Source organism: Nicotiana tomentosiformis, chromosome 6, assembly GCF_000390325.3.
Source record: "Nicotiana tomentosiformis chromosome 6, ASM39032v3, whole genome shotgun sequence".
In the NCBI taxonomy this organism is placed as follows: Eukaryota; Viridiplantae; Streptophyta; class Magnoliopsida; order Solanales; family Solanaceae; genus Nicotiana; species Nicotiana tomentosiformis.
The window spans coordinates 140,246,248-140,260,630 of record NC_090817.1 but is presented as its reverse complement, the minus strand read 5'-3'; the positions used below and the strand labels follow the sequence as shown (position 1 = coordinate 140,260,630).

The window sequence follows — 14,383 nt, the reverse complement described above, 5'->3', positions numbered from 1 at the left end:
ATTTTCTCGATGCCTATTCCGGGTACAACCAAATATAGATGAACCCGGAAGATCAGGAAAAGACCTCGTTTATCACTAAGTACGGGACTTACTGTTATAATGCAATGCCATTCGGTCTAAAAAATGCTAGTGCAACTTATCAACGCTTAGTAAATCAAATGTTCGAATAGCAAATAGGAAAATCAATGGAAGTTTATATTGATTACATGTTAGTTAAATCCCTACGAGCAGAGGACTATTTAAAGCATTTGTAGGAAACTTTCGACATATTGAGGGAATACAATATGAATCTCAACCCCGAAAAATGTGCATTCGGGGTTGGTTCGGGCAAATTTCTCGGTTTCATGGTCTCAAATCGAGGAATCGAGATTAACCCCTATAAAATCAAAGCTATCAAGGACATCACAGTGGTAGATAATGTAAAGGCCGTACAGAGGCTAACAGGACGGATAGCTGCCCTGGGACGATTCATCTCGAGATCCTCGAATACGAGCCACCAATTTTTCTCTCTGGTTAAGAAGAAAAGCAATTTTGCGTGGACTCCGGAATGTCAGCAGGCTCTGGAAGAACTAAAACGGTACTTATCGAGCTCGCCGTTGCCTCATACCCCGAGGGCAGATGAAAAGATTTATTCGGAGATAGCGGTAAGTGAAGTCCTAGTTCGAGAAGAACGAGGTACGCAATTCCCTATTTATTATGTCAGTCGAACTTTAGGCGAAGCCGAAACTAGATATCCACACTTTGAAAAAATAGCGCTTGATTTAATAAGTGCCTCTAGAAAATTAAAACCATATTTCCAGTTCCATCCGATACATGTTGTAACAACTAATCCTTTACGAAATATTTTACACAAACCTGAGCTTTCAGGTCGATTGGCCAAATGGGCCATAGAGATCGGCAGGTACGACATCGAGTATCGACCTCAAACCGCTATTAAATCTCAAATTTTAGCGAATTTTGTGGCCGACTTTACGCCGGCCCTCGTACCCGAAATTGAAAAGGAATTACTAATAAAATCGGGTACCACTTCTGTAGTCTGGACCCTCTTTATGGACGGTGCCTCGAACGCAAAAGGGTCCGGGCTAGGCATCATACTAAAATCACCAACAGGTAATGTAGTTAGACAGTCTATTAAAACTACAAAATTAACTAACAACGAGGCCGAGTATGAGGCCGTAATTACAGGTCTCGAATTAGCTAAAAGTTTGGGAGCCGAGGTCGTGGAGGCTAAATGTGATTCCCTCCTCGTGGTAAATCAAGTCAACTAGACCTTTGAAGTCCGAGAAGATCGAATGCAGAGGTACTTGAATATATTATAAGTGACTCTACATCGATTTAAGGAATGGACTTTGCAACATGTGCTTCGAAAACAGAACAGTGAGGCCGACGCTCTTGCAAACTTAGGATCTTCGGTCGAGGATGACGAACTCAACTCGAGGACTGTCGTACAACTCATGAAATCGGTAATCGAAGAAGGCCATGCTAAGATAAACTCCACAAGCCTAACCTGGGATTGGAGAAACAAATATATAGAGTACTTCAAGAACGAGAAACATCCATAGAATCCAAAGGAATCGAGGGCTCTACGCACAAAAGTTGCACGGTTCACCTTATCCAATGATGGAACGCTGTTTAGAAAGATGTTCGATGGCCCACTGGCAATATGTTTGGGACCGGGAGATACCGACTACATCCTACGTGAGATTCATGAGGGCACTTGTGGGAATCATTCCGGTGCAGATTCATTAGTCTACAAAATAATCAGAGCATGATATTATTGGATCGATATGGACAAAGATGCAAGGGAGTTCGTTCGAAAATGTGACAAATGTCAAAGACATGCGCCCATGATTCATCAACCCGGGGAACTTCTCCATTCGGTCCTATCTCCTTGGCCTTTCATGAAATGGGGAATGGACATCGTCGGCCCCCTCCCATCGGCCCCAGGTAAGGCTCAGTTTATTTTGTTTATGACTGATTATTTCTCTAAATGGGTTGAAGCACATGCTTTCGAGAAAGTCAGAGAAAAGGAGGTAATAGACTTCATTTGGGACCACATCATATGTCGGTTCGGGATTCCATCCGAGATTGTATGCGATAATGGAAAGCAATTCATTGGAAGCAAAGTAACTAAATTTCTCGAAGACCACAAAATCAAAAGGATCCTTTCAACACCTTACCATCCCTGCGGGAACAGACAAGCTAAATCGACAAACAAAACCACCATCCAAAATCTTAAGAAAAGATTAATCGACGCTAAAGGTAAATGGAGAGAGATACTACCCGAGGTCCTGTGGGCATACTGAAACACATCAAAAATCCAGTACCGGAGCAACACCATTCTCGTTGGTTTATGGCACTGGAGCTCTTATCCCTGTTGAGGTAGGAGAACCTAGTGTTAGATTTCGGTATGCGACAAATGAGTCGAATAACGAAACAATGAACACGAGCCTTGAATTATTGGATGAAAAATGAGAAGCGACTCTCGTCCGATTAGCCGCCCAAAAATAGCAGATCAAAAGATACTATAATCGAAGAACCAATCTTCGTCATTTTAAGATCGGGGACTTAGTGCTGAGGAAAGTTACCCTCAACACCCAAAATTCGAACGAAAGAAAACTGGGTCCGAACTGGGAAGGACCATATCAGGTTCTTGAAATCGTCGGTAATGGATCCTACAAGCTCGGTGTAATAAACGGCAAACAGCTACCAAGCAAATGGAATGTGTCGCACCTAAAACGATACTACTGTTAAGGTACAACCTCCTATGTTCATTTATATTTCAAAATTAACCCTTGTAGGTGTTCGAACAGAAACAAGAATGGATTATTCAACTCGAAGCCTTTAGGCCTGAAAGCACGCGTTTCACTCTTTTTCCCTTTGACCGATTTTGTCCCAAATGAGTTTTTTGGCAAGGTTTTTAATAAGACAACCATTGATCGTGCTAACTTAGTACAATTCAACAGTATCTGAGGCCTCTTTACAATCGACCTCGAATACTGGAGGGGGGGCATTTACCCTAAAAAATATCAAGTAAGTTCGATTATCAAGTTCGATGCAAGGAAGTTACTTCATAACAACAGGGTTTTGATAGGAAAAGTTGTAAGAGCCAAATGGTCAAAACAAACCATGCTCGTGTAGTTTGCTCGATCCCTGATACAAAACATGAACACATGTATAATGACATAAAGAGAAATTTCTTCTTTGCCGATACCTCATGTCTCAGAATCCATCCTCTATTTCATGATCTATTATGCAAACATGCTTAAGGGCCGACCATTACCCCATAAACTGGGGACTGCCAACCAAAAAATCAACGAGATCAAGCCCCACACTAAGCCTACGGGCTACATTACTTCGAGTTCGAGCAATCACTCACTCGACTATAAGGCATACGGGCTATCTTACTTCGAGTTCGAGCAATCACTCACTCGAATATTAAGCCTACGGGCTACCTTACTTTGAGTTCGAGCAATCACTCGACTATTAAGCCTACGGGCTACCTTATTTAGAGTTCGAGCAACCACTCACTCGACTATTAAGCCTACGGGCTAGATTACTTCGAGTTCGAGCAATCACTCACTCAACTATAAGGCATACGGGCTACCTTACTTCGAGTTCGAGCAATCACTCACTCGACTATTAAGCCTACGGGCTACCTTACTTTGAGTTCGAGCAATCACTCGACTATTAAGCCTACGGGCTACCTTATTTAGAGTTCGAGCAACCCCTCACTCGACTATTAAACCTACGGGCTGCATTACTTCGAGTTCGAGCAATCACTCACTCGACCAATAAAGCCTAAGGTCTACTCTTATTTCGAGTTCGAGCAATCACTCATTCGACTACTAAGCCTACGGGCTACCTTACTTCGAGTTCGAGCAATCACTCACTCGACCAAAAAATCCTAAGGGCTACTCTTATTTTGAGTTCGAGCAATCATTCACTCGACTACTAAGCCTACGGGCTACATTACTTCGAGTTCGAGCAATCACTCACTCGACCAATAAAGCCTAAGGTCTACTCTTATTTCGAGTTTGAGCAATCACTCACTCGACTACTAAGCCTACGGGCTACATTACTTCGAGTTCGAGCAATCAATCACTCGACCGATAAAGCCTAAGGGCTACTCTTATTTTGAGTTCGAGAAATCACTCACTCGACTACTAAGCCTACGGGCTACCTTACTTTGAGTTCGAGCAATCACTCACTCGACCAATAAATCCTAAAGGATAACAATTACTTCGAGTTCGAGCAATCACTCGACCAATAAAGCCTACGGGCTAAAAATTACTTCGAGTTCGAGCAATCACTCTACTATTAAGCCTACGGGCTACATTACTTCGAGTTCGAGCAATCACTCACTCGACTGATAAAGCCTAAGGGAAGCTTTTATTTCGAGTTTGAGCAATCACTCACTCGACTATTAAGTACGGGCTACCTTACTCCGGGTTCGAGCAATAATTCACTTGACCAATAAGCCTAAGGGCTAACAATTACTTCGAGTTCGAGCAAAGCACTCACTCGATCATAAAGCCTACGGGCTACATTACTTCAAGTTTCAGCAATCAGTCACTCGACCATAAATACTAAAGGCTACTCTTACTTCGAGTTTGAGCAAGCACTCACTCGATTATACAGGCTACAAGGTCCGAATTTGATCAAATTGCCTAAAACCTCGAACTTATGAAAACTTTCATAAGGCATGAATGAAACAAAATCTTCACAAGACAGAAAATAAAATGGAGATAAGTCGGGAAAGGAAAATATATTTATATATATATGAGAGTATTTACAACGTCCGATCAGGACACTACCCAAAAAAAATCAAAATGGGAAAAACCCTAATTATATCCGGGGCAGTCTCTTCTCCATCGGGCTCCTCCCCGCTCTCAGACCCACTCCTGCTCGCATCATCATCATCATCATCATCATCATCAGAAGCTAAGGCTCCAGCATTGGCTTCAAGCTCTTTAGCCCTTTTTATCTCTTCTGTAAGATCAAAACCTCGAGCATGGATCTCCTCGAGGGTTTTTCTCCGAGATTGGAATTTGGAGAGTTCCGCAACCCAATGTGCTCGAGTTTTAGCGATCTCGGTTGCCTCTCTCGCTTGTACCTAAGCAACTTCAGAATCAGCCTGATAGACAGCCACGAATGCATCCGCATCGGCCTTTGCTTTTTCAGCTTTAGATTTAACCTTGGCAAGTTCGGAAGCCAACTGAGCCTCGAGCTCCTCTATTTTTCTTGCTTAAACCGAGATCCTCTCCTTCATGCCTTGAAGTTGACTTTCGGCCGATGATAATTGGGCTCGAGCAGTATCCTTTTCTGCAGTGAGGCGGTCCATGCCATATTTCCATCCCAAGGTCTCCGCCCTTATCGTATTGACCTCCTCACGAAGCTTCCCAATCACCTCAAGCTTCTGCTGCAGCTGTGAGATCGAAATATTAGCCACCGTTCCAGAATCGAGCCCATGGGTTTGTAAGATTATCATTACTCGCTCGGTCAGGTCGGTCTGGTCTTGATGAGCCTTGGCCAACTCGGCTCGAAGGTCCCTGATTTCCTCTTCCCTTTGCCCGCAGAGGAGTTTAAGGATGTTTCTCTCCTCCATGACCCTTCGGAGGTCGGCCTCGTACCGACTCAACTCGGCTCGAGACCGAGAACATGCTTCTCGATGAACCGCTGAGGCCTACGAAGAAAGAAGAAAAGAAGTTAGAAAATAAAAACAAACATAAAAGTGGTACCAACGAAGGGAGTTAAAGCTTACCCGATTCAGAGCTTGTTGCACTTCGTAGAAAAGGCCTGACACATCACTAGGGCCAGCAACATCCTGGACACCAGTAAACAAATCATGGAAAGGGTCCTCTCCCTCATGAGATCGTCCTACCTCGAGGGTCCCCAAAGTTTGTGCTTCCCGAATCGCCCCTTCAGAAAAAGCAGGGAGAGTAGGCGAATCTCCGATTACTATTGCCCCAAGTGAGTCGCTTGGGGCATTCTCCTCAGTTCATAGAGCTTCAGGACCGGCCCCTTCAGATATTCCCACCGTTTCTTGACTTCGGTGGGAGGCATCCTCGATCTCTAACGATTCGGGGACTCTGCATGAATCCTTCTCCGATATCCCCTAAGTTCGAGGCGGAGCTTCATAAACCCTATCGATCCAGCAACCCTTTGGGGCATCGATGGTTTTCTTCACTCGGTCGACCAGTATGGAGCCGTCATTTTTTTCTTCTTTTTCGTCTTTATCCCTTAGACACCGAACAGATTCTTCGGTCAAAGGGATGCTTTTCCTCCTCGGCTTAAAAGCCGTCCTTGTCTTAAGTTCTGGATCCTCGGAAGTAGAGGCCCTTTTTCTCTTATTACCCTTCGTCGATTTCGGAACCGGGGCCGAAGTCTCTTCCTCACCAGACGGGGGCCTCATAACCGCATCTTTGCCCAGGCGTACGCACAAGAAAATTGGTTAAGTATATGGAAAACATTCTGTTTGAACCATCAAAGACATGGGAAAGAGGCTTACCATAATTTTTGGCCTCCCATCGGCCCTTTGACAAATCACGCCACGAGCGCTCGGCGTATGTAGAGGTCAAAGCCAGGTCCCGTACCCAGCTCTTAAGGTTAGGAACTACACCGGGCATCCAAGGGACCATTACATCGCAAAAGTGGATATCGGTGAGATAGAAACGAAGAGGAAAAATAATAGGAGATAACAGTAGAATTACACTTACACTTCATGTTCCATTCCTCGGGAAATGGCATCTTCTCAGCCGGAATTAGGTCTGAAGTCTTCACTCGAACGAACATGCCCATCCAGCCTCGATCCTTGTCCTCATCCATGCTCGAGAACAACACCTTGGTAGCCCAGTGCTGGAGTTTTATTAACCCACCTCGGTAGAGGCGGGGGATGTACAATCTAATGAGGTGGTCGTGGGTGAAACGCATCCCCTCAATTTTGTTCACGAAGAAGCGGATCAGAATAACGATCCGCCAAAAAGAAGGATGGATTTTGTCACGACCCAATTTCACTTAAAGGTCGTGATGGCGCCCAACACTACAGCTAGGCAAGCCAACTAATACATTAAACATATATCAATTATTTTAAGAATAATTTTCTAAGTAATTTTATTCTTTTACTAGCAATATTAAAGAAAATAGAAAAGATATCAATTAATTTAAATCCAAGAAAAATAATCAACTCCCAATTCTACCAATGTGTGTGCCAAGACCTGGTGTCACAAGTGTATGAGCATCTAGTAGATTATACAAAAATCTCAAACACTGTCTGAAATAAAATAGACAGAATACAAATACAAGAAGAGGCACTAGTAGCTGCATAACGGCTCAGAAAGGCAGCTCACCACTACGCCTCTGGATAACGTGGATGTGCAATAATAGGTCCTCCACTAGTACCTGTCTTAGATCTTGCACAAAAAGTGCAGCAAGTGTAGCATGCGTACGTAAACAACGTGTACCCAGTAAGTATCAAGCCTAATCTCGAAGAGGTAGAGACGAGAGGTCAACTTTGACACTCACTAAGGGTCAATAATAATAATTGAAATAAAAATAGAGTATTTAGATTAACATGATTCATAAAATTTATAATAATTCTTACTTAACAACAGAAGTAATTAAATTCCTCCGAATGCAACAAATCCCAATATATTAATTAAATTCATAAGCTGCAATTAAACATCAAGGTATCGTACAATTATTATTATTATTAGGCACGATTTCTGCCGAGGTCATACGGCACGTTCTAAAGTATCGTGTACACTGCTGAGGGATGTGCGGCGCGATCCATAGATACATCTATACTGTCGAGGTGTTCGGCCCGCTTCCACAAGAAAGGAGGACATTTTTCTATGTACCTCCGGAATGAGAGTATATTTATTATAAGATAAATTCGAGAGGATGAATAATTTCTTTTAACAATTAATTACTTTTAAACAGAAATTAAACATATGAGGTTTCCATCTTTTCCTATCTTTCCCTAACAATTTACAATATATATAATAATTTAATTAAATAAAGGATACAATTTACACAATTAATTCATGCTTTGAGTCCTAAACTACCCGGACTTTAGCATTTATAGTAGCTACGCACGGACTCTCGTCACCTCTTGCGTACGTAGCCCCCCACAATTAGCAACAATTATTAATTTAATTTCCTATGGGGTAATTTCTCCCTCACAGGATTAAATAAAAGACTTACCTCAATTTGCTCCAATTTAATCCAATAGTAGGCCTTTTCTTCGATTATCCAACTCTGAATGGCTCGAATCTAGCCAAAATAAATTCGATACAATCACTAAAAATTATAGGAATCAATTTCATAAGAAAATACTATATTTTTCAATAAAATCCTAAATTAACTCAAAAATCATCTGTGGGGCACACATCTCGGAATCCGGTGAAAGTTATGAAATATGAACGCTCGTTCAATCACGAGTATACCCATATCAAAATTACTAAATTTCGATAACAATTCAGCCCTCAAATCCTCAAATCTATCCAAGAAGGTTTTTTTAAACTTTTCCAACTTAATTCACCAATTACATGATAAAAACAGTGATGGGTTCGGGTAATTTAACCAATATTGAGTTAAGAACACTTACCCTGTTGTTTTCTCTGAAAATCTCTAAAAAATCGCCTAAATTCGAGCTCCAAATCATTAAAAATGGAAGTCCCATTTTTTGAACTTAACATTCTGCCCAGACCCTCTCTTCTTCGCGAACGCGACCCTTGTCTCGCGTTCGCGAAGCACAAAAATGTGCTGCCCAACTTTCCTCTTTGCGAACGCGAGGCTCCTCTTCGCGAACGCGATGCACTGCCAAACTTGGCCTTCGCGAACGCGATACATCCTTCGCAAACGCGATACCTCCTTCGTGAACGCGAAGCTTTAATGCCCAATACCCCGCCTGGCCTCGTCCTTCTACGCGAACGCGAAAGCCTTCACGCATTTGCGATGCACACTACCATCACCCTTCGCGAATGCGGTCCATTCTTCACGAACGCGAAGAGAAAATATCGCCTGACCCAGTTTTCCCTTCGCGAACGCGAAGAAGGAAACCAGAGCTGGACACCAAAAATCCTTCAGCTGTTTCCCAAGTCTGAAATGATCCGTTAACCTTTCGAAACTCACCCGAGGCCCTAGAGACCTCAACCAAATACACAAACAAGTCCTAAAATATCATACGGACTTAGTCGAAACCTCAAATCACATCAAATAATGCTAAAATCACAAATCACAACCCAATTCAAGATTAATGAAACTTAAGAATTTTCAACTTCTACATTCAATGTCGAAACCTATCAAATCAAGTCCGATTGACCTACGATTTTACACATAAGTCATAAATGGCATAACAGAGCTATAAAAATTTTCGAAACTGTATTCTGACTCTGATATCAAAAAGTCAACTCTTCGGTCAAACTTCCAAACTTAAATTCCTATTTTATCCATTTCAAGCCTAATTAAACTCCGGACTTCCAAATAAAATTTCGAACTCGCTCCTAAGTCCAAAATTACCATACGGAGCTGTTGGAATAATCAAAATTCTATTCCATGATCGTTTTCTAAAAATGTTGACCAAAGTGAAATTTAACATTTTAAGGCCAACTTAAGGAACCAAGTGTTCCGATTTTAATCCGAACGCTTTCAAATCCCAAACCAACCATCCCCGCAAGTCATAAATTAATTAAAGCACACACGGAGAGTTTTATTTTAGGGAACGGGGTTCTAAAAGTCAAAATGACCGGTTGAGTCATTACAAATTTGGCCTGGGGTTATTTGGTATTGGCGGCAAAAATCGATAACAACAGGGTCGAGGGGTCCAATGTGAAAGGTTAAGTATACACACTTAAAAACCCTTTCACATAAGTAGTAATATCTTTTTCGAGAGCCGGGATTATCACTTCTTTTTCCTCCCAGTTACAATCTTTCCTCAGCTGCTCGAGGTATCCCTTAGTTATCGAGCACATATACATCGATACTGGTTCACATCGACCAGGAACTGACGAGGCTTTATCGATCTTAAAATAAGAAGTAAGAACACACTCTGTGGCTCCACCGGTGTTTTGTCGCCGGCAGGCCGCAAAGAAGAAGCACTTTCTTTTTGGGGAACGATTTTCGACGTTTTCGCCATTTGAATTTAAAGATTGAAAATAGAAGGAGATGACAAAGATTTGGTGTTTTAAAGGGGAGATTTTGCAGTAAAAATCACATATCACAAAATGAAGAACTCAGAAGATGCGAGAAATGACTTAGAAAATTTGGAAATTAGAGATGTAAAAGTGATAAATGGTAAAATGAGGGGCTATTTATAGATTGGGCAATGACGGTTCAATATCAGCAGTGGTCGGCCATCGTCTGACATGCATTAAATGCCTTGGTAAACTGAACCGACGGGATAACTATCACGTACGTCATGGTCGGGCTCGATGCAAACATCAGTGTATATCTAATAGCTCCGTTGGAAAATCATGTCGTTTTTCGCCACATCCTTCTCGAGAAATGAGGGGACTATCTGTATACGGTCAAAACCGATTTCGACCTTCGTACGACTGGTCAAGATGGGAACATAATGGACGGAAGAGCGTCTTTATAATATCAAGATGAGATCTGAAGCCAGGTTACCGAGCTTCGAGTTTCAGGGACTGATCAGTACCGAGCTCAAAATCATTATCGAGTTCGAATCCAAATCGAACTATGATACGAAGCGACGTTATCGAGCTTAAGAGCCAAAGACCGACCAATACTGAGCCCGAATCAATACCGGGCCCCGAGTCAATATCGAGCTCTAAATTTGGAGATCGATTAACATCAAGCCCGATCAAGATCGAGCTAAGGGACAAGAGCCGTTACAACCGTACTGAGGGAGAGAATCTCGGCGGGAATTAGGGAAAAGCAAATTTATCATGGGTTCTCCACTATGTATTTTTAATTATATCCAAAATAGGATCCATCCACTATAAGAAGGATGACTATTATTTCTGTAGCCATCCAACCATTAAGGCATTGATACACCATAACTCAGATACTGTTGAGACACTCCCATATTGAGAGATTATTCTTTTTAAGTTTTATACATTAATTCATCTTGTTTATCCATAAATCATCCTGCATTCAACTTTGTTTGTATTTTATTCTTTACAGTTAATACAAGATATTCCTACTTACTTTTACGGTTTGTGCCAAGTTATATCACGTACCCTTAGAACTACGTACAAATTCAACTCTATCCATTTTTCGAGTAAAGAGTAATATACTTGCATTTTTATTTTGGACAGATTTTTCCGGTTGAAGTAATACATGGTATAAGTTATAACTCTTTCCTCTTCCAGTCTAGAAATCTAAGAATAATTCAAGATGTCAGAGCTAGAAACTTAAAACCTACGAACCTTCTAGAGTGAGAATTAACTTATATACATTCAAAATGTGAAGGAAATTTTTTTTTTACGCTATTAATGTTATTTAATACTCCTATGTTTTAGCAATTAAACGTTACACTATGAAAGGAAAGAAATAATGAAATAATATTATCCGTTAAAAGAGGGTTTTGATGCAAAAATATAAATAATGGTTTCCGCTTCCAAAGGCCTAAGCCACATTGAATTTCTTTTTAGTCTATGGATGTCTGAAAGTTATATATGGAAATTTATTACTTAACTGTGGTTAATACCTTGTTTTAGTTAATTAAATCTAGACCATTAATTTTAAAAAGGTAAAGGTGTCTCCTATTCAAGTAAGAACTTAGGGAAACGGAGGTAATAGGAAATGGAGAGGAGTGAAATCGGACCATGCTTGATTCTTACGCCGCCAAATTTATTAAAGCTGAAATTCTTCTAAGCTTCTAAATCCTTTTCATCCACCTTAATTTAGATTTTGTGAAAAGATATATTCGATCTGGGTGTGCGCTGTAAGTATGGCTTACATAATTTTATTCTAAATATAATGACAATTTAAGTAAAAAATAAAAACATCACATCACCTTAGCCCGTAAGATTATTAAGTAGGAAAGGAAAATAAAGCTTTTTTCGCATTTGGACATGTCAGTCAATTCAATAATTATAGAGGTGATCCGACCGCCCATGACCCATTTTTGTATTATAGTAAGTTGTAAGCTGAGTATTATATTCTAAAATTGACTTAGCCTTTACCTTGGTATGTTTGGAAAGTCCTGTTGGGATTAGATTCAAGTGATTACTATACTTATATTGTTTGGCTAATTTGTCTGATTAAGTAGTTAAAATTATTTACTGGCTCAACGCAAATTGATTGTAATTGAAGGAGTGCTTTCTAATTCTAAAAACAAATGGAGTTAAGGAATTGATAGTAAGACAATGTAAAACCCACTATTCCTAAATGACATCAACTGCAAATGAAATATGTTTTGTAGTTAGAGTTATTACAGACCATCAAAAACTAAACTTATAGAAAGAGTTCTCAAAAACCAAACATTTGTCTATTAAGACAATTAAATTATAGTATATACTCCTCTCCACCCAGTAGATATTATGCTGCACTAGTAATGTTCCTTGTCAAATGTCCAAATTTTTAAGCACCTGTTTGACCAGCAACATCTCCATCTGTTGGAGCAGCACCTTCTGTTCGCCCACCATCTGTAGGTGGCCCAGCTGTTGGCCCAGCTCATGTACAAGAGTGCAAACAATTTAGACATATATAACAACAATGAGTAAAGAACAATAAAATTAAAGACAAGGACAAAAGAAATTTCTTTTTAAAAGAAAAACAAAGAGAAATAAAAATCATATATACCACGCTCAATAACCCCTATCTGAAGCATATATTTCTCCCCAGAAACTTTCCACAAGTAAGACAATTGGATAGTCATAGGGGGAGGAAAGAATTTTCCCAAGGCTGGCCAAGTAAGGTCTACTCCACAACTAGGTCCTCCCGGATGATGTAGCAAGCCCGGGAACCCTATAAATGGAAGTCCAGCTGTTTTCGTGCTACGCAAAACCACCGGCATCGAGCTTCCTCGAAAAAAAGGAGACCTTATGAATGATGCAAGGGGACTTCCCTTCTCAAGAATCGAAAACATATCATGAGTAATGTGAAGCAGATTTTGCTGGCCTGGTGAAGTCAACTCCATTTCACACCAATAAACAGGGCCAACAGCATCAGCAAACTGCGTTTCATCTGTTGTTTGCCAATTGTCTGAAGCGCGAGACAAGGGAGACGGCTGCTTAATAACAGGGGCTGTTGGTAGCTGCGTAATAACAGGGGCTGTTGGTAGCTGGGCCACGATTCCTGGAGTTGGAGTATTAGTTGTTGTTACTTGCAGATCCATTGTTGAAACAAGTGGAGTTGCAGCTACTTGTTGCTGAAGTGAAGGAGGCCCAAAAGTGACAGTAGTTCGCCTAACTGTGCAAGAAATAAATAAAATATTAAATCTAATGGAAGAGATAAGCATCAGTATGATAAACAATCATGAGTTCGTAGGGTTCTTGGAATAATTGTGCGGCAGTCAATAATTGTGTCTATGAATGGCACAATTCAATAAAAACTACATACATACAGTGAACTATATATATATATATATATATATATATATATATATATATATATATATATATATGTGTGTGTGTGGGGGGGGGGGGGGGGGGGGGGTAGGGAATAGCTGGTACTGTGAAGGAATGTTCGCCAATACCTAATGGACCAGCCATTAAAACAAATCATTGTTATAAAACATTCTAGTAATATAGTTAATATGTCATTGAAAAATGGGGTAATGTAAATGTATCCACCACCATTTTTCCTACTAGTTTTTGCTTTTAGACATACAGTAGAATTGTTTGTCAGTGTGGCTATATATTATGTCTGTGCGTCAGCTTGCAGTAACACCGACCAGCACCTCCTCTATTTTCCATATATTTGTTGTAAAATCTTGTGCTTGGTCTATGAATGTCTAGCTAGCCAGCATGATATCACTTAATCTATTGTTTATCTAGTTCTGTTCGAGTGTTAGCTAGCGCCAACACCAACAGTCCAACTCCAACATCATTCGTGTTTTACCATGTTATACTGGTCACTTGTTTTGGAATGAAGTTTATATTCTTTCTTTTAAAAAATCAAATATAATAAAAGAGATGGCTCCAGAAAACACTAAGAATCTAATATATTGACTTATGACTACCTGAGGCAAGCAGGTGTGATTTAGCTTGTTCCAGCTTTCCTACGATTTCGAAAACCTGATTTGGTTGAACAATTCCTTCCTGGACGTGATCCAACAGCTGGTCCACCAAAAATTTCACTAGGCCCGTGTTTTCCATCTAACAACGTCCAAATACAAGAAGAGAAGCTAAATATTAAAGATCATAACTTTAACTCAATAAAACTCCATCAGTATGTATTGAAGTAAGATAAA

At 40.5% G+C, this 14,383-nt stretch overlaps 1 protein-coding gene across 1 annotated transcript; it reads right to left on the bottom strand.

Annotated features, from left to right (window-relative positions):
- Positions 1-12,364: 12,364 nt before the first annotated feature.
- On the bottom strand, positions 12,365-13,532 carry LOC104109927 (uncharacterized). The gene is made up of 2 exons (XM_009619320.4): positions 12,772-13,532; positions 12,365-12,629 (listed from the first exon to the last, which is right to left on the bottom strand). Exons 1-2 carry the CDS (start codon positions 13,427-13,429, stop codon positions 12,550-12,552), a joined length of 738 nt encoding a protein of 245 aa, XP_009617615.1. The 5' UTR covers positions 13,430-13,532; the 3' UTR covers positions 12,365-12,549.
- Between the last annotated feature and the right edge of the window lie 851 nt (positions 13,533-14,383).

Bases quoted from the DNA above. Each gene is read 5' to 3' on its own strand.
- LOC104109927 (XM_009619320.4), bottom strand. From the start codon at position 13,429: ATGCTTATCTCTTCCATTAGATTTAATATTTTATTTATTTCTTGCACA. The intron at 12,630-12,771 runs GTATATATGATT...CTGGGCCAACAG, and splicing joins GATAGGGGTTATTGAGCGTG to CTGGGCCACCTACAGATGGT.